Below are 21,548 nucleotides of genomic sequence, written 5' to 3'. Positions count from 1 at the left end.
ATTTGATGATTAATTTTATGTGTCAACTTGTCTGAGGCATGAGATATTTACGTATTTGGTCAAACATTATTCTGGGTATGTCTGTAAGGGTGTTTCTGGGTGAGATTAGCATTTCAATTAATAGACGAAGTAAAGCAAATTGCCCTTCCTAAGCTAAGTGACTGGGACTTAGCTAATCAATTGAAGACCTGAATAGAAAAAAAGGCTAAATAAGAGAGAACTTCTCCTGCCTGACCATTTAGCAGGAACATCGGTTTTTTTTTCTGTCCTTTAGACTCAGACTGAAACATTGGCTCTTCTTGTGTCTCAAGCCTTCTGAGTTTTGGACTGGTACTTATACCATTAGCTCTCCTGGCTCTCAGGCTTTTGGACACAGACTGGAACTACACATCAGCTGTGCTGAGTTTCCAGTTGTTGACTGCAAATCTTGCAACTTCATACACACACACACACACACACACACATCCTATTAGTTCTATTTCTCTGGAGACTTCTGACTAATACAGAACATGAACTCCAAATGAAGAAATGGAACCCATCCTTAATTCCTAGTCCAGGGACCAGGCCAGACCAGCCACTCCATGAAGGAACCCATCAGATCTGGAGGCTACCTTGTGGATCTGAGACCCCTGTGCCACTGTGTGGTCTTGCGTACTTTTTTACTCACCTAGATAACATCTTGGAGAGGATTAGGGATAGAAAGAGGAGTCAGGAAGACTGAACTTTCATTAAAAAAACCCAAATCAGCTTACTGTAAAGGAGACATTTAAATCAGAAGAAAATAATGTAAATGGGTAAGTTTAAACATTCCCCTTGTCCCTATTACCCAGCAGAGTGAAGACTCATGAGAAAGATGAGATTAATAATGGAACATAAAGAGCTCTTCTTTTGTATATTTGATTATAGAGCATACACTTCAGTATCTTTTTGGTTATGTTAAAATCCTGTGTTAATAACAAACAAATTTCAATCATTATTCCACCAGATTATTATACTTTAACATTTTAAGCAATTTCTCCTTTGTTTAAATAACATTTACAGCTACTTTTACGATTTTTGACCCTATTTTAACAATAGCTAACTATTAACATATCTTAATTTATTTAGTAAGAGATACCTGAATGTAAGAGTTTATGCTCCACAAGGGGAAGAACAAAGGCAAATTTTAACAAAGAGATGTTCGTACGTATATGCATTATTAAAACTGCACAACATGACCTTACCGTTCTGAATATCCACTTTCCCGGGCAAACCTCTGAACTGCACCCATGGGATCTGAGCCTGTGCTTAAGATGAATACCAAGGGAGTGTTGCATGACATGTCTTGATACAGGGTAGCCAGGTCCACAGGTGGTGTCTCTATAAACTGTTTTCCAAGATTTTCTATCACAAAGTCTGTAAGAGCAAAAACCACCTGAAAGTTGAAAAGAAAAAAAAAAGTATGTTGAATGAGGATCCTTCATAATTTTATCCTAATTTTCTCCTTCAGCTGCTCAGAGGATGGTGCCTTGTGTTTTTGTACTTATTCTGTCTTGATTGGGTATACATCTTTACTTATTTATTTATTTATTTATTTATTTATTTATTTATTTATTTATTTTTGAGATGGAGTCTCGCTCTGTCACCCAGGCTGGAGTGCAGTGGCACGATCTCAGCTCACCGCAAGCTCCGCCTCCTGGGTTCACGCCATTCTCTTGCCTCAGCCTCCCGAGTAACTGGAACTACTGGTGCCCACCACCACGCCAGGCAAATTGTTTGTATTTTTAGTAGAGACAGGGTTTCACTGTATTGGCCAGGATAGTCTCAATCTCCTGACCTTGTGATCCACCCACTTCGGCCTCCCAAAGTGCTGGGATTACAAACATGAGGGTATACATCTTTTTATAGATATTACTTGGTGGATTTGTTCAGCAAATATCTGTAGACAACTATGGTTCTCATGACTCACAGGCAAGATGAAATATTAGGTAAGAGGGAAGTCCCTCAACATTCACTCTATTTATGAAACTGCTGTCTCCCCTTCCTTGCTTCTTCTGGCCTGTTTCACATTATTGTGGACTTTACTTTCAGCCCCTACATTGTCTCTTTCTGCATTATTGATCTCTGTTTCCTTGATATTCCTATCATCATACAATTAAGCATTACTATATTCCATCCTTAAAAATAAAACCAAAACAAAGATCTTCCCTTGATGGCAGCTACTTTTCCAGCCACTATTTCATTTCTTTGCAACCACTCACAAGCCAACTTTTCAGAAAATTGGCTCAGTTTATTGTCTCCCTTTCTTCATCTCATTCACTCACCAGACCCTTCTGACCCTTCTCTGGAACCAACCTCAGCCTTGATGATTATGCCCAGGTCTGGCTGTTTCCTACATCAATTTTGTTATTTCACTGATCCTACCCTACCTTACCTACCCCATTCCTGTTCTTGCCGGCCTTGTCCCTCCCCAACCCATATGGAGCCTTTGTGTGAGATAGAAAAACGTGTCTCCTCTTCAAGGGACTTTTAATGTGCCAGAAAGCCGTCATGATAGATATACAGCCTATAATATCTACAATGTGAATGACTCCTCCATGGGTTGTTCAGTGTACATCCTGCACAACTGTAAACAGCAGCCCTCCCCTTAGCCCTCCACTAGCTATCAACACTGTTCTGTCCAAACAAGCCTTACTGTGTGTGTGTGTATCTGTGTGTATGTAATGCTGTTGGGCAGGGAAGTGTCCCAACCTGGTCTAGGGCCATGGCCTTGGATCACACGCTTCTGTGGCCATTGGGAAAAGATGGTGTTCACATGCCTGTTCCTTTAAGTGGGGATGTATTATGGTACTAACTATAAAGGTGTCAGGGTCTAGGAGGAACAGCCATGCAATAGGGCCATCACGTTTGGGGCTTAGTTCTAATTCTAGTTGTGTCGATGTGTGGCTAAGTATAATTCACTTAACCTTTCCAGCATCAATTTCTATATATTTTGTTTCAGGTGGATACTCTTTTTTGTATAAATTCATGGGGTAAAAGTGTAATTTTGTTACATGCATAAACTGCAATAATGGTTGAGTCACTGCTTTTAGGGTTTCCATCACCTGAATAACGTTCACTGCGCTCATTAAGTAATTTATTTTATCATCCATCCCCTTCCCACCTTCTCACCCCTCTGAGTCTCCATCGTCTATCATCCCTTTCTCTACATTCATGTGTACATAATATTTAGCTCTCCTTTATGAATGAGAACATGTGATATTTGCCTTTCTGTGTCTTACTTGCTTCAATTAAGACAGTGGTCTCCAGTTTCATCTATGTTGCTGCAAGAGACATGATTTTATCTATATTTATGGTTGAATATAGTATTCAATTGTGTATATACCACATTTTCTTTATCCAATCATTCACTGATGGACATGTAGGTCGATTCCATATCTTTGCTACTGTGAACAGTGTTGTGATAAACATATGAGTGCAATTATCTTTTTGATATATTGATTCCTTTCCTTTGGGTAGATACCTAGTAGTGAGACTGCTGGATCAAATGATAGCTCTTTTTACTTCTTTGAGAAATCTCTGCCAGGCATGGTGGCTCATGCCTGTAACCCCAGCACTTCAGGAGGTCGAGGCAGGTGAATTGTTTGAGCCCAGAAGTTTGAGGTTGCAGTGAGCTGTGATTGTGCCACTGCATTCCAGCCTGGGTGACAGAGTGAGATCATGTCTCAAAAAAAAAAATTTATACTGTTTTCCATGGGGGTTGCACTAATTTACATTCCCACCAAAGTGGGAATGTGTATTTCCTTTTCTCTGCATCTTCACTGACATTTGTTATTTTTTTACTTTTTAGTAATAGCTATTCTGACTGGGGTATGATAATATTTCATTGTGGTTTTGGTTTGCATTTCTCTGATGATTAATGATGTTGAGTATTTTTCATATACCTGTTAGCCATTTGTATATTTTTTGAAAAATGTCTATTTATGTCCTTTGCCCATTTTTAATTGGATTATCTCTTTTCTTTGTTATTGTTGTTGAGTTCCTTGAGTTCCTTGTGTATTGTGGATATTAGTCCCGTCAGATGCATAGTTTGCAAGTATTCTCTCCCATTCTGCAGATTATTCATTTATTCTACTGATTATTTCTTTTGCCAAGCAGAAGCTTCTTAGATTAATTAAGTCCCATTTGCCTATTTTTTGTTGCCTGTGCTTTTGAGGTCTTAGTCATTAATTATTTGCCTAGACCAATGTCAAGAAGAGTTTCCCTAGGTTTTCTTCTAGTATTTTTATAGCTTCAGGTCTTATTTTTTAAGTCTTTAATTCATCTTTAGTTGGTTTTTATATAGAGTAAGATATGGGTCCAGTTTCATTCTTCTGCAAATGGCAATCCAATTTTTCCACCACCATTTACTGAAAGAGGTGTCTTTTTCCTTTTGTATGTTCTTGTTGACTTTGCCAAAGATTGGTTGGCTGCAAATATGTGGCTTTATTTCTGGATTTTCTATTCTGTTCCATTGATCTATGTATCTATTTTTATAACAGTACCATGCTGTTTTGGTTACTATAGCCTTGTAATATAATTCAAAGTCAGATAATGTGATGCTTCCAGCTTTTTCCTTTTTGCTTAAGATTGCATTGGCTATTTGGGCTCTTTTTTGGTTCCATATAATTTTAGGATTGCTTTTTCTAATTCTGTGAGAAACGATGTTGGTATTTTATAGGGTTTACGTTGAATCTGTGGATTGCTTTGGACAGTATGGGCATTTTATTGATAGTAATTATTCTTATCCATGGGCATGGGATGTTTTTCCATTTATTTCTGTCATCCACAATTCCTTTTTTCAGTGTTTTGCAGTTTTCTTTGTAGAGATCTTTCACTTCCTTGTTTATATATTCTAGGTACTGTTTTTTTTTTCTTTCTTTTTTTTTTTTTTTTGAGATAGAGTCTCGCTCTGTTGCCCAGGCTGGAGTGCAGTGGCACAATCTCCTCAGGTCATTGCAACCTCCACCTCCTGGGTTCAAGCAGTTCTCCAGCCTCAGCCTCCCAAGTAGCTGGGATTACAGGCAAGCACCCCCACACCCAGCTAATTTTTTGTATTTCTAGTAGAGAAGGGGTTTTGCCATGTTGCCCAGGCTGGTCTCAAACTCCTGAGCTCAAGCAATTCACCCATCTTGGCCTTCCAAAGTGCAAGGATTACAGGCGTGCACCCAGCCAGGTATGTTGTGTTTTGTTTGTTTTTGGTAGTTATCAAAAATGGGTTTCCTTCTTAATTTCATTCTTGGCTAGATCATTATCAATATGTAGAAAGGCTACTGATTTTCATATGTTGATTTTGTATTCTGCAACTTTCTAAATTCATTTATCAAATTTAGGAGTTTTTTGGTGAAGTTTTACATTTCATTTTTTGGATATGTCATACCATACCGTATCATCAATAAACAGGAATAATTTGACTTCATCTTTTCCAAACTGTATGCCTTTTACTTCTTTCTCTTGCTTGATTGCTCTGGCTAGGACTCTAGTACTATGTTGAAGAGAGGCGGTAAAAGTGGGCATCCTTGTTTTCTTCCAGATTTTTGAGGAAATGTTTTCAACTTTTCCTTATTCAGTATAATGTTGGCTGTGAGGTTATCTTATATGGGCTTTGTTATTTTGAGATATGTTCCTTCTGTGCCTAATTTATTGAGGGTTTTTGTCATGAAGGGGTGCTGAATTTTATCAAACGCTTTTCTGAGTCTATTGAGAAGATCATATGATTTTTGTCCTTAAATCTGTTTATGTGATGTATCACATTTATTGATTTGTATAGGTTAAACCATCCTTACATCCCCGGATAAAACCCACTTCATATTATCTTTTTGATATTATCTTTATATTATATTATCTTTTTGATGTGTCATTGAATTAGGTTTGCTAGTATTTTGTTGGGGACTTTTGAGTCTATATTTTTCAGGGATATTGGTCTATAGTTTTCTTTTTTTGTTGTATCCTTATCTGGTTTTGGTATCTGGATAATAATGGCCTCATAGAATGTGTTAGAGAAAATTCCCTCCTTCTCTACTTTTGGAACAACTTCTTTTATCGTTTTTATTTCAAAAGGCTTTGATTATATAAACCACTTGCTTTTTACTGTGCTAAAATGTGATCCAAGAGTTTACAATGAATTACAATATACAAAACACCAATAACTTATTTATTGGGGTTGCTATTTAAATACCAAAATGGTAACACACTCATGAAATGCTTTTGAACTTAAAAAGTTGGAGAAATATTTTTCTCGCAAACAGGACAAACTGTCACTAATATTACATAGTGATCTTGGTTCTCAGTGGCTTTATCACAAGCTCTTGGTTTGTTACAAGCATATGTAACATGTGCAGTTTCTCATGTGTGTGAACTAATTTTCTTTATGAAACATTTTAAATATGCAGAAAATAAATGTGCATAAAACACACCCTCATTTGGGCGCTAGTCACCCAATACATATATCCAAGAACATGGTTAAGTACATAGAATACAGAAAGGAGATGCATCAATTAAAGCTATGGAGAGGAGGATTCCTACAGAATTAGCATGCGGTTTCTTGTCCTTTGATTTGTCCTAGTGCTAGTTGTCTCTCCAGGAAGGTGGAAGTGAATGATTCTCAGGAAGAAGAAGGGGCTGTACCATAGAAGTGAGTTATGTATGCATGCCAGCCCAAGAGCTGTATCTCACTATCACTGCTAAATGGTTCTCCCCACTTTCACATTACGTGATTTAGAGTTCTCTGCTGTTTACAATAGTGTATTAAAGATCTTGTTCATACAAAAGATAACAGTAACTCCTATCTTAGTTACTGACTTCTTTGATTTTAGCTATTCTTGTCAGTGTAAACGAACCAGGCCTCCTTCCTGATGTTGAAACCATCACTGGCATAATGGCCTGAATAGAGAGTGTTTCCTTATGACTGACAACATGCTGACATGGCAGGAGTATAGAAGATTTCCTGGCTTGACATTTTTGATCAGTTCTTCAGCTTTAGCTTTTGTACAGTCTGTATATACATTTGCTGACTTTCAAAGTCCTTATCAGATCCCACTCTACCCAAGAAAGTCTTGCCATTCTGCAGTGGATTTGCAGTGGACTTGCAGTGGACTTAACTCTGTAGTTATGCTGAGGTCTTTCTCTCTGTGCTCCCCTGTACTGTGCTGCTCTAGGTTCCTAGATAGTGACACTGACCTGCTTGGTCCTCAAGGGCTTCTTCATATCACATGGCTGGAACAGATCAACTTCTCCCTGTGCCTCTTTTGGGTATTTTTCTGTCCTATTCTCATGGAGATTTTGATGGTAGTGATGGCAAAAATTTTCTGTGGAAATGGCTTGGATTTCTTATAATCTATAAAGCCTAGATATCCAGGCATTTCTTAAAGATCACCCTCTGCAAAATCCCATGTCTCTATTGTGGGATCATTAGAGAATGTTCAATCTCTTCCCTCTTTATCACCAAGTTTTTTGCTAGGAGCTCCTCTCTCCTTTTTATAAAATTGAATTTCCCATTATGATATATGTGACTCTATTATGTTTTGCTCAAAACCCTCTTTTTAGTTTTGCTGCTTGATCCTTCACACAGTCTCTGGCTGGCTGAAGCCCTCAGAGCATTTTTCAGTTTATCCTTTCCATCAGAAGCCATCTGGCATTTCCAAAGGCAATTCCTGACCTCAGAGGAATACTTTTTTGAAGGTATTGATGGGTGAGTGCACAAATTCACCATCGAAAAATTCTCTGTGACTGGAAATTCCCAGCCCAGAGGAAGGGCATGGTTCTGTGTTTTCTTTGGATGAGAAGATAAGTTTAAATATTTGGGAATAAGGGATTCCCTGCTCATCCTTCACTAGTGACAAATCTTATTAAAGCCATAGTGTATTAGGCAACCTATCAGGACCCTGGGTAACCTACTGAAATTGTGCAATATAATAGAACCCTTGTCCTCACACTTCTTAGCATCATACTCAAGTTCCTGAGACTTAAAGAAAAAATAAGAGAATGTTAAGTGGAATAAGGAAGTGTATTTTTCCTTTAGAAGGCTAATGGATAGGTCATTAAATGGGTTATGAGAATTACAGTAGCTCAAACTTTAAGTTGATAATAATTATTGCATACTCCTGTAGCAGTATTGTCAGCAAAAATCCATCAAGGTAAACTTTCTTTCTCAAGTTCAATATTTGTCTTCCACGATTTAATTTTTCTATGTCTTCCTTCACTCGATCCAAGTAGTGGCTTAAAAATTCTTGAGAGAAACACTCCACATACTGGGAATATAGAAGAGAACTTCCTCAACCTGATAAGGGATAGTGTATTAGTCCATTTTCATGCTGCTGATGAAGACATACCCAAGACTCGGCAATTTACAAAAGAAAGAGGTTTAATTGGACTTACAATTCCATGTGGCTGGGGAAGCCTCACAATCATGGCAGAAGGCAAGGAGGAGCAAGTCATGTCTTACATTCTTACATGGATGGCAGCAGGCAAAGAGAGAGTGCTTGTGCAGGGGAATTCCTCTTTTTAAAACAATCGGATCTCGTGAGACTTACTCACTATCACGAGAACAGCATGGGAAAGATTTGCTCCCATGATTCAATTACCTCCCACTGGGTCCCTCCCACAATACATGAGAATTCAAGATGAGATTTTGTGGGGACACAGCCAAACCATGTAAGATATCTATGAAAAGCTGACAGCTAATATCATACTTAATGATGAAAGACTGAATGCTTTTCTTCTAAGATCAGAAACAAGGCAAAGATCTGCTCTTATAACATTTATTCAACATTGTGTTGTAGGTTTTATCTAGGGCAATTAAGCAAGAAAAATAAAAGTATCTAGATTAGAAAAGAAGTAAATTTATCTTCATTTGAAGGTGACATGATTTTGTATATACAAAACACTAGGGAACTCACTCAAAAACTATTAAAACCAATAAAAAAGTCTGGCATAGTTGCAGGATACAAAAATGTACAAAAATCAACTGTATTTCTACACAGTAGTAATGAGAAATGAGAAAATGGTTTTAGCCTGTTTTGTGCTGCTATAATAGAATACTTGAGACTGGGTAATTTATAAAGATAGATTTATTCGGCTTATGGTTCTGGAGGCTGGAAGTCCAAGAGCATGATATGGCATTTGACAAGGACCTCTATACTGACTCATCCCACGGTGGAGGGCAGAAAGGCAAGAGAGGGCAAGAGAGCAAGACAGCAAGAGAGGCCCAAACTTGCTTTTATAACAAGCCCACTCTTGTGATAACTAAACCACTCATATGGCAATGACATTAACCCATTCATGAGCTCAGAGTCCTCATGACCTAACACTAGTTAACACTGCTGTATTGGGGATTAAGTTTCTAATAAAGAAACTTTGGGGAATACATTTAAATCATGGCAAAAATTAAGAAAGTAATTCAATTTACAATAGTATCAGAAAGAACAGATTACTTAAAAATAAGTTTAACAAAAGAAGTACAAAACTTCTCTGAGAAATATGAAATATTGTTGGATAAAGTTGAAGAAGATCCAAATAAGTGGAAAAACACCACATGTTCATAGATCAGATGACTTAATGTTGTTAAGATGTTAATATTCCCCAAATTGATCTACAGGTTCAATGCTATTGCTATCAAAGTCTTAACTGGCTTCTTTTCAGGAACTGACAAGCTTATTCTAAAACTCATATGAAAGTTCGAGGGACCTGGAATAGCCAAAATGATCTTGAAAAAGGAAAACAAAGTTGGAGGGGTCATGCTACTGGATTGCAAAACTTATTTCAAAGCTGCAGTAATCAAGATGGTGTGATATTGGAATAAGGATAGACACATAGGCTAATGGAATAGAACTGAGAATTCAGAAATGAACTCTCACAATTGTAGTCAACTTATTTTTAGCAAGGCTGCCAGAATCATTGAATGGGTAGGGAATAGTCTTTCAACAAACGATGCTGTGACAACTTGTAGTCACATGCAAAAGAATGAAGTTGGGGCTGGGCATGATGCCTCATGCCTGTAATCCCAGCACTTTGGGAGGCCAAGGTTGGTGGATCATCTGAGGTCAGGAGTTTGAGACCAGCCTGGGCAACATGGTGAAATCTGTCTCTACTAAAAATACAAAAAGATTAGCCAGGTGTGGTGGTGGACACTTGTAATCCCAGCTACTTGGGAAGCTAAGACAGGAGAATCACTTGAACCCAGGAGAGGAGGGTGCAGTGAGCCGAGATTGTGCCATTGCACACCAGCCGGGGTGACAAGAGCAAAACTCCGTAAAAAAAAAAAAAAAAAAAAAAAAAAAGAAGAAAAGAAAAGAAAAGAATGTTGGACCCTTACTTCACACCACATACAAAAATTAACTCAAGGCCAGGTGTGGTGGCTCATGCCTGTAATCCCAGCACTTTGGGAGTTGAAGGCAGGTGGATCACAAGGTCAAGAGACGCAGATCATTCTGGCCAAAATGGTGAAACCCCGTCGCTACTAAAAATACAAAAATTAGCTGGGCATGGTGGCGCATGTAGTCCCAGCTACTCCGGAGGCTGAGGCAGGAGAATCGCTTGAACCTGGGAGGTGGAGGTTGCAGTGAGCTGAGACTGTGCCACTGCACTCTGGCCTGGTGACACAGTGAGACTCTGTCTCAAAAAAAAAAAAAAAAAAAAAAAAAAAAAAAAAAAAAATAAACTCAAAATGTGTCAAAGACCTAAATGTAAAAGACCTAAATGTAAGAGCCAAAACTATATAATTTTTTTTTTGTTTTTAACAGAGTTTCGCGCTTGTTGCCCAGGCTGGAGTGCTATGGTGCGATCTTGGCTCCCTGCAACCTCTGCCTCTCAGGTTCAAGCCAATCTCCTGCCTCAGTCTCCTGAGTAGCTGGGATTACAGGTATGCACCACCACACCTGGCTAATTTTGTATTTTCAGCAGAGACGGGGTTTCTCCATGTTGGTCAGGCTGGTCTCAGACTCTCGATCTCAGGTGATCTGCCGCCTCGGCCTCCCAAAGTGCTGGGTAAATTCTCAGAAGAAAACATAGGTGTAAATATTTGTGACCTTGGATTAGGCAATGGTTTCTTAGTTGTGGCAACAAAAGCACAAGCAACAGAAGACAAAAAATAGATAAACTGGACATCATGAAAATTAAAAGCTTTTGTGTTTCAAAAGGACACTACCAAGAAAGTGAAAAGACAGCCCATAGGATGGGAGAACATTCTTGCAAATCATATATCTGATAAGAAACTTGTAGTTAGGATATTTAAAAAAACCTCTTACAACTGCATGATAAAAAGACAAGTAATCCAGTTTAAAATGGTAAAGAATCTGAACAGACAGTTCCACAAGCAGCCAAGAAGCACAAGAAAAGATGCTCATTAGCATTAGGGAAATGCAAATCAAAGCCATAAGGTACCATTTCACACCCACTAGGATGGCTATAATAAAAAAGATAATAATAAATGTTGTGAGGGTGTGGAGAAATTGGAACCCTTACACACTGACAGTGGGAATGTAAAATGATACAGGCTTTTAGGAAAACAGTCTGGCAGTTCATGAAAAAGTTAAACATATCATATAATTCAGCAATTTCACTAAGTAAATACATAAGAGAAATTAAAACACATGTCCACACAAAAACCTGTACACAAATGTTTATGGCAGCATTATTCATAATAGTCAGAAAGTGGAAACAACATAAATGTTCATCAGCTGAGAATGAATATATAAAATGTGGCATATCAATGCAATAGTATATTATTTGCAATAAAAGGGAATGAAGTACCGACACTTGACACAACAGAGACAAATCTTTAAATGTTATGTTAAATGAAAGGACAGGACGCAAAAAAAACAGAATAGGCAAATCTATAGAGACAGGAGTAGCCTAGCCTTGGTGATGATGGCACTGGGGGATGAGGGCTCTGGGTATGGCATTTTTTTTTTGGGGTGTAATTAAAATGTTCTAAATTGATCTGGTAATGGTTGCACAACTCTGTGAAGATATTAAATGCCATTGAAGTGAGTATCTTAACTGGGTGAATTGTATAATAAGTAAATTATCCCTCAATAAAGTTGTTAAAATTGTTACTACACATGATCAGAGAATATGTCTGTGACAGCTAACGTGGCTTTTTTTTAACATTTTCAAGTAACTCTTGCTTAATCTGTATGACATAGAGATCTTTCTTACTTAGCAAGCAGTTGTGCCAAGTATCAGTGAGACTCTTGTGGTGAATTTTCTTCCATGGGATATTCTGCTTAAATAGTCAGCACATGGCAGAACTAACAATAAGGACTTAACACTGCTTTCATACATCTGGGGTTTACCAAATTGGGAAAAGCTTGCAATTGTTTCTCTAAGTGAGATTAATCATAATTCTGGTTACTCTATGGTTTTCAACAGAGAAAACCAGCTGTCAAAGAAACTGCCTTCTTTGGGAGGTGGAGGAAACCTGGATTGAAACACCAGTCTTGCCAACATTTGAGTTCCTAGTGGATTTAGCCTTGGAAACCAAGATGCTTCAGGGAACGATGTATAACCTCATCTCTCTGATAGCTTTGAAAACAGTTTCTCCTTATGTATATTTAATCACCTTAAAACAGTAGTTCTCAAAGTATGTTTGCAAAATCAGCTGCATTAGCATCACCTGGTAACTTATTAGAAATGTGGGTTCTTGGTCTGTAGCCCAGACCTACTGAATCAGAAACTGGAGGATGGGCCCCAGGAGTCTGTTTTAACAAGAACCTCAAATGATTCTGATGTACACCAAAATTTGAGAACACTGGTGCAGAGAGCTTGTCTTAGCTTCGTTCTGTGGTGATGAATTATCCTCTATCAAGCAAGCTTTATTCATCTCTGAATTATGGTAGGTTTTTTCTCTTTCTAGTTCAAATTCCTAATAACCTTTTCCTGAGAAGTTGATACTATTGATGCCAAAGGAAGAATTATTGGGATGACAAGCATTCTATTTCCTGTGGCAGTCCTAATGAGCCTACATTATGTGGCTTACTAAGAATTTTTGAAATGAAATTTTATCTTTAGGTCTAAACACACTATTCATGAAGAAGGCTTGGTTTTTGTGTAAAATTATAGTTTCACACAGAAGCCATTTTGTTGGACTATCTTCCTTCTCCCAGTAGAGCAGCTGATTGCACCATATAGAGGCACTGGACGCCCAATGGGCTCTGCTTGTGAACTGACCTGGAAACAACAGTTGGATTACCCGGAACTCTCTCATCACAAAGGTCTTGTTTCTGGTCTTGTCTTAGTTCTAAGGCTTCCTTACATACTCTTTTTCTCTAGTCAGGGAATCTAGATCTTCAGTTTTGAAATGGAATTTGGATTCTTCACTCTTGAGCCCCAATTTCTTCAGCAAGTTGTTCTTTGGCATCAATAGCAGGGTAAGGATTGTTCCTAAATGCTTTCATGAGGGCTCTGATTGGTAGGAGGTATAGCTGGGACAACACTGTCATACTTGACTCTTTTCTTCAGGTGATACTGTCCTTGGTCTTAGCTGATCCAGGTTCCTGTCTTCTCTGAAATGGGTGTCTAGCTCTTAATTTCTGAAACCTAATCTGGGTTCTGATTAGTGTTGCTTTGTGAATATATGCTACCAATTGCTTGGTATCATAACCTGGGTAAGGTTTTTGGTTGAAGGCACTGATAAGAATTTTCAGTGAAACCTCTGTGAATTTGGTATGACAGTGTCTACTGTTTGTAGCTTTGGTCACATGCGGACAGCCATCCTACACATGTTGCAAGAGAGTTTAGGTGTTGAAGGATGTAACTAAGAGTCAAAATATTTTTTTGCCATGGAAAATTTCAAGTACATATAAAGTGAGAGAATAGTGAACTTGATGCTTCACCCACCTTCACTATTTTTTAGAACAAGGCCAATCTTATTTCATTAATACACCCACCCACTCCCTCAGCCTTTAGGATTATTTTAATATTTAATGCATCATATGATCTTATCCTTTAGTAATTCAATACGTTTCTACAAGACAAAGACTCTCTAAAAAAGTATAACCACATAGGCCAGGCATGGTGGCTCACACCTTTAATCCCAGTATTTTGAGAGGCCAAGGTGGGAGGAACACCTGAGCTCGGGAGTTCAAGACCAGACTGGGTAACATGGTGAAACCCCATTTCTACAAAAAAATACAAAAATTAGCTAGGCATGGTGGTACATGTCTGTGGTCCCAGTTACTTGTGAGGCTGAAGTGGGAGGATCCTTTGAGCGGAGGCTGCAGTAAGTGGAGATCATGCCACTGCACTCCAGCCAAGGCAACAGAGAGAGACTCTATCTCCAAAAAAACAAAACAAAACAAAAAAACCCATAATCACAGTACCACAATTACATCTAAAAAATTAGCAATAATTCCTTAATATTAGCAAGTATGTAGTGTTCACATTTCCCTGCATAAATTATAAATATATGTGAGCATATGTTTAAATAGTATGTTATGTGTATATTTAACAGTATGTAATTATGTATATTTAATATGCTAAGTTAGGATCTAAACAAAGCTTACAGGGATCATTTGTCTCCTAAGTCTCTTCTAATCTATAAACTTCCATCATCTCCTATTTACCCTTGAAAAACAAACAAATAAAATGTGTTGTTAAAGAAATCAGATTGTAGGTCTTGCAAAAATTTCCAGTCTCTAATTTTCTAGCTTCAATGTCTTTATTTGGAAAACTCCTTTTTTTGACTCATGGCATCTAGTCATCCTCTCATGTTTTCACCATCCAACCTGGTAGCTATTGTTCATATTCACTGGAGACTTTCCACCTGGATCATAGCCAACCTTCCTTTTTATTACATGTCTGTTCCACTGAACAAAGTGTTACTGAGTTATCTACTGCACTCCAGGCACCATCTGAGGTGATAAAACCCCAGTTCAGGGTTCATGTGGACATCCAACATCCTAACCTTGCAGTTATTTGGCCTCTAACTCCAGTGCACATCCTCTTATCTCTTTCAGTCACCCATACCCATGGTCAACCTCAGAACATTGTCATCACTTGGAACTGCTCCCCATTAGAAATTTTAAGCTCAATTTTGATTATAACCTCTCCTATCCTTCCAGCTGTGCCACATCCTTAGTCTAATTACATCATGTTTCAAAGAAATTTCCATCTACTTGTTGTTCCTTTTCTCCCAGTCTATAAGCCCTTTCTATATCTCTTCTTTTTCCTATAACTACCCTTATCAAAACTCTCAATGGTCTTGCATTGTCTATTCTTTTATTATAATCATCTGTATTTAAGGTCAACCATGTAACTTGGTTTCTGTGTTCCTACAGAGTGACATAGTTTGAATGTTTGTCCCCTCCAAATCTCATGTTGAAATGTGATTCCCAATATTGGAGGTGGGGCCTAGTGGGAGGTGTTTGGGTCATGGAGGTGGATCCCTCATGAATGGCTTGGTGCTCTCCCCACAGAAATGAAGGAGTTCTCATTCTATTAGTTCATATAAGAGCTAGTTGTTTAAAAGAGTCTGGTGCCTCTCTCCCCTCTTTCTTGCTCTCTCTCACACCATGTGACATATCTGCTCCCCCTTTGCCTTTCACCATATGTAAAAGCTTCCTGAGGCCTCATCAGAAGCCAAGAAGAGGTTGCTGCCATACTTGTACAGCTTGCAGAACTGTGAGCCCAATGAACTTCCTTTCTTTATAAATTATCCAGCCTCAGGTATTTCTAAACAGCAATGCAAAATAGACCAATACAGAAAATTGGTACTGAGGAATGGGGCATTGCTATAAAGATACCAGAAAGTGTGGAAGTAGCTTTGGAACTGAGTAATGAGAAGGGACTGGAAGAGTTTGGAGAGCTCAGAAGACAGGAAGATGAGGGAAAGTCTGGAACTTCTTAGAGACTGTCTAAGTTGTGACTAAATGCTGACAGAAATATGAACAGTGAAAGCCAGGCTGATGAAGTCTCAGATGGAAACAAGGAACTTATTGGGAACTGGAACAAAGGTCATCCTTGTTATACCTTAGCAAAGGACTTGGCTGTATTGTGTCCATGCGCTAGGGGTTTGTGGAAGGTTGAATTTAAGAGTGATGATGTAGGTTATCTGGTGGAAGAAATTTGAAATTTTTCATAATCTAATTTTTTCACCACAAAGTGGTCAAAAGTGCCGTAGCTCCTTCTAACAGCCTGCAATCAGATATAGAAGGAAAGAAATGACTTAAAGTTGGGACTTTTAATTAAAAGGGGAACTGAAGGTAAAAATTTGGAAAATTTGTAGCCTGCTCATGTGGTAGGAAGGAAAGAGCATTTTCACGAAAGGATTTGAAGAAGCCTGCAGAACAACCACTTGCTAGAGAGATTAGCATGACTAAACGGGAGCCAGGTGCTACCATTCAAGGCAAGGCGTAAAGACTTCAAAGGCATTTCAGAACTCTTCTAGGTAGTCCCTCTATTGCAGGTCCAGAGCCCTAGGAGGCAAGAATAGTCTCAGTAGACAAGCCTTTGACATTGCTGCCCTGAGCCACCTATGGAAGCTGCTTTCCAAATCCCCACAGCTCCAACTCTACCCTTGGCTCAGAGGGCTCCAGGTACAGCTTGGGCTGCTACTCTGGAGGGCACAATCCATAAGGCTTGGTGGCTTTCATGGGATGTTAAGTCTGCAGTTGGGCAGAATGCAAGAGTGAAGGAGGTTTGGCAGCTTCCACCTAGATTTCAGATGTATTGGAAAGCCTGGGTGCCCGGGAAGAAGCCTGCTGTAGGAGTGGGACCCCCATAGAGAGACCCTACTAGAGTAGTGCCAAGGGAAAATGTGGGGTTAGAGCCCCCACACAGAGTCCCCACTGGGGTGCTGCCTAGTGGAGCTGTGAGAATGGTAGAGAGATTGGCAGTGTGCACCCTCAGTCTGGGAAAGCCATAGGCATTCAACTACAACCCAGTAGGGCAGTCAACATGGACAGCTAACCAAAAAGCCACAGGACAGGGCTTACTAAGGCCTTGGGAGCCCACACCTTGCACCAGTGTGCTTAGGAACCACTCCTGGCCCCCAAAATCTCATGTCCTTCTCATATTACAAAATACAATCATGCTTTCCCAACAGTCCTCAAAAGTCTTAACTCATCCCAGTGTTAACTCAAAGTTTCAAAGTCCAAAGTCTCATCTAAGACCCAAGGCAAGTTCCTTCCACCTATGAACCCGTGAGATCAAAAACAAGTTATTTACTTCCAAGACACAATAGTGGTTTGGGCATTGGGTAAACATTCCTATTCCAAAAGGGAGAAATCAGCCAAAAGGAAAGGACAACAGGCTCCATGCATGTCTGAAACCCAGTAGGGAAGACATTAAATTAAAACTCCAGAATAATCCTTGACACCATGTCCTGCATTAGACATGTGGGGTTAGGAGAGTTTTTTTCTAACCCCATATATTCCATGACACACTGCCAATAGCTCTACCATTTTCACAGCTCCACTAGGCAGCATCCCAGTGGGGACTCTGTGTGGGGGCTCTAACCCCACATTTTCCATGACACTTTTTTCCATGACACGTTTTTTCCTCCTGTTTTACAACATAGCATCAACACCTCCCAAATATGCTTTCGTCTTTTCCAGTTAGTTTTTTCTCCCTTTTCCCAAAGGAACAATCTCCATTTTTCTCTAATGCAGGACATGGGAAAGCATGATTGTATTTTGTAATATGAGAAGGACATGAGGTTTTGGGGGCCAGGAGTGGAATAATATAGTTTGGATGTTTGTCCCCTCCAAATCTCTTGTTGAAATGTGATCCCCAATATTGAAGGTAGGGCCTAGTGGGAGGTGTTTGAGTCATGGAGGTGGATCCCTCAAAAATTGCTTGGTGCCCTCTCCATAGAAATGAGTGAATTCTTGCTCTAGTAGCTCACACAAGAGATAGATGTTTAAAACAGTCTGGGGTCTCCCTCCCCTCTTTCTTGCTTCCTCTCTCACCATGTGATGTGCCTGCTCCCCCTTTGCCTTTCACCATATGTAAAAGATTCCTGAAGTCTCACCAGAAGCTAAGAAAATGCTGGTGTCATGCTTGTACAGCCTGCAGAATTGTGAGCCAAATAAACCTCATTTCTTTAGAAATTACCCAGCCTCAGGCATTCCTTTATAGCAATGCAAAGCAGACTAACACACAGAGATAGCAGAAAATTCTCCAACATAGCATCAACACCTCCCAAATATGCTTTCGTCTTTTCCAGTTAGTTTTTTCTCCCTTTTCCCAAAGGAACAATCTCCATTTTTCTCTAATGCTCCCTGAAACTCACCACTCAAATCTTTAGCAGATAATATTATTCCCTTATTAACAATAAAAATAGGAATTATATCTAAATACATAGAAACTGGAACCGTCCTGAATGCTTCATTCATTCTATTGATAACTTGTGCTGTGTTGAAACTTGCACCTCCTTGGCTTCCATGACACTTTTCTTTTCTCCTAGTGTTTTTCCTGACCGTCTGCTATTTTTTCTTATGGGCTACTTATCCTTTCTCTCTGCCTTTTAAAAGTTGGTGGTAATCAGAGCTTCGTTTTTTGCCTATCTTTCCTCTTATTCTATATGTCTTATACCTCTGCGATCCCACAACTCCCAACTGAATGCTGATTTCCAAATCTCTATTTCTAATTAATATATCTCTCTACAGTTTCCTACTTCCATATGAGCTGACTTCCAGACTGCTATCCACTCTGATAGCTGTAGAGTCAATAGCATCTTTCTCTCACACATTACTCCTTTCACACCTGCTTAGTGGTTGGCACAACTATCCCCTTTGGCATGCAAACAGAAACTGGGGGCCATATCAGTTGCCTCATCTCCATACCCCGCTTTATCTCTCTAAACTACTACCTCTGTCTTAATTCAGGCCACCATAATTTCTTTCATCTTCAAACAGGTCCTGGTAACTATGGCTTTGTACCCTTCATATGTCTCCTCTCCATTGTTGTCAAGATCTGAAAGGCCCATTATTTCCCTTCTAAAGTTTCCCAACAGACCCCATCCCTCCGGCAGAGAGCATAGTACTCTAATGGCACACACCAGGGAAAGGATAACCATGGGCCTGGCTGGCTCTCTTTCAAAATTCTCTATATAAAACATTATGTTTTAGTAATACACAGAACCATGTTTCATTTTTTTGAGTCATCTCCCAAACTTGGCCATTGTTATTCTCAAATAAATTTATAAATCATAACTGGCTAGTGGGGTTTAGTAGAAATAATTGTAACACAGTCCTTTAATTAAAAAAATGCCCTACCTTTTCTTCTTTACAACATTTAATAAGAATTAGCTTATGGAAAGAACTCAATCCTGCACTCCATGGATCCTGGTGTGCAGCCTCCTTTTCCTGTCTCAGGTGTTTCTCTTCGTGTTTCATTTTAGAATAGCCTTCCCATTCCTGTGGGTTAATATAAGTCTCAAAAGATCCTGGAAATACAATTTTAAAAAGATAATTTAATTAGATTTGTTTTGGCTTTGAAATTAAATAATGTTTGGCAATTTAAAAATATCTCTATATTTACTATCAGTTTTAATCACAAGTATACTGTAAATACATCAGTCTCCCCTGCTACCCAACCTAATTAATTAAAAAGTAAAGAATTTAAAATGTAATGAGAAAATAGCAGCAAACCACTTACAAAAGACAAAAACAAAATAAAATAATAGGAAGGTTAAAAATAAAAGGATGCATAGAGGTATTTAAACAAATGTGAGCAAAAAGAAGATTGAAGTGATAAGAGTAATATTGGGTTAACTAGAATTCAAAGCAAACGGGACAAAGTAGGTTCTTATATTAATTAAAATAACAAATCCATAATAAAAACACAATAAAATGAACCCATGTGTGCCAGAAAATAGCATAAAAATATGTCAAATAGTCACTGTTAGAAGTAGAAGAAAAAGGAAGAAAAAAAAAAATAAAATCAGTCTATGATAAATGAAGTAAACTGAAAATTCTGGCATATGTAATTTGAACAACATAAATAATAGCTGAATACATTGACATATTTACATTATGCCCTAATAAACAATACATCATCCCCTGCTCCCTGGCTATAGAATATTTATAAGAAATGGTTTTGTATCTTGTATGAAAGTTAGGATCATAGTTAGCTCTTACAATGGTTATAACATGTACTAAGAATTTGCATTTAAATTTCTGTAGGTACAGAGTGCATGTGGTGTAAACCTTTCAGAAAGCCAAAATAACGAGTGTGTTCTCCAGTGAGGAAACAGGTTTCTTGGGTTGGCCATTAGGCACAATTGTTGGCTTGCATTTCAGGCTAGAAAACAACTTTCTCTAGCTTGTCTGCAGGGGTTCTCCTCTGGGAGTTTAATCAGAGCAATCAGAAAGCTAGTGACACAAAAATTTAATAACACTTCTGACCATGGCCTTGGGGCAGTGTTCATCTTTGCAAGATTTCTAATTTATATATGGAATATAGACAATTAGAAGATATGAGACCACAAGGCATACCATGCCACAATACTCTTTAGTTAAAGGTGTTTGCATTATTCTGAAGACCAGGTAGCAGAACCATGTATTGCAAAAGGACTACTTTTCCAGTGAGGTTCTCATTATTTTTTGGGTAATCATTAGGACTTCAGCTAATGATGGGGCAAAATAATGCATAAAATATGCATTAGAAGATGGTATCTAATAATGCATTATTTATTCATTTGGAGACGAGAGTCTTGCTCTGTTGCCCAGGCAGGAGTGCACTGGCATGATCTTGGCTCACTGCAACCTTTGCCTCCCGGGTTCAAGCAATTTTGCAGCCTCAGCCTCCCGAATAGCTGGGACTACCACAACACCAGGCTAATTTTTTGTGTTTTAGTAGAGACAAGGTTTCACCACGTTGGCCAGGCTGGTCTCCAACTCCTGAACTCAGGCAGTCTACCTGCCTCGGCCTCCAAAAGTGCTAGGATTACAGGTGTGAGCCACCGCACCTGGCCTAATAATGCATATTTTAAATAACTCCCAACTAATAGGACATGAAACACTAAGAAATCATGAAAGACAAAAGATTAAGGCAATTAGGAAGTTTCTGAAGGTAAGATTGACAATGGGATTAATTATTAAACATCACTTGCAAAGATCTTTTAGAATACCAGCTATCCTATCAAACATGTACAAACCTTCATAAGTCTGCAGCATTTCTGGAAAAAACCTTGAAATCTAACACATTAAAAACAGGAAATTTTTTTAAATTGTTGCAGTTTTAGTCTCAAAGACATGGATAACACACGGTGCTTTTTTATCAAACAATTATGAGTTGTCCCGAAATTACTTTGCTTTTCAACCTCCATACTTTCCCTCTTCCTTTGTCTCTGTGTAGATGAGGCTCTAGCCCTTTCTGTTTTGGGTCTGTCCCTAACTGTGCATCTCTGGGTTTCTTCTATGAATATTTTTCTTCTTGTGCTCTATTTCTACCTCTAGCTGTCTCATTTAACTGGTGCATAATATAGAAACAATTTTTACTAGGGGGGACAAAAGACTAGGGGGGAATGCACTGTTCAGTAAGTCAATGCATTTATTGAAAAGCTTCCCCCCTCCCTAGTCTTCATTTAG

The 21,548-nt window shown here is 38.7% G+C and overlaps 1 protein-coding gene across 1 annotated transcript in view; it reads right to left on the bottom strand.

Moving 5' to 3' along the window:
- LOC111551107 (dynein heavy chain 6, axonemal) overlaps positions 1-21,548 on the bottom strand; it is a 140,374-nt gene that overhangs the window by 54,664 nt on the left and 64,162 nt on the right. Inside the window, exons 23-24 of the mRNA XM_026456435.1 lie at positions 19,233-19,402; positions 1,224-1,414 (exon numbers count right to left, since the gene is read on the bottom strand). Coding sequence (XP_026312220.1) covers positions 1,224-1,414; positions 19,233-19,402 — 361 coding nt within the window. The remainder of the gene's footprint in view (positions 1-1,223; positions 1,415-19,232; positions 19,403-21,548) is intronic.

Source organism: Piliocolobus tephrosceles, chromosome 15 (assembly GCF_002776525.5).
Source record: "Piliocolobus tephrosceles isolate RC106 chromosome 15, ASM277652v3, whole genome shotgun sequence".
NCBI lineage: Eukaryota > Metazoa > Chordata > Mammalia > Primates > Cercopithecidae > Piliocolobus > Piliocolobus tephrosceles.
This window is presented reverse-complemented; position numbering and strand designations above follow the sequence as displayed.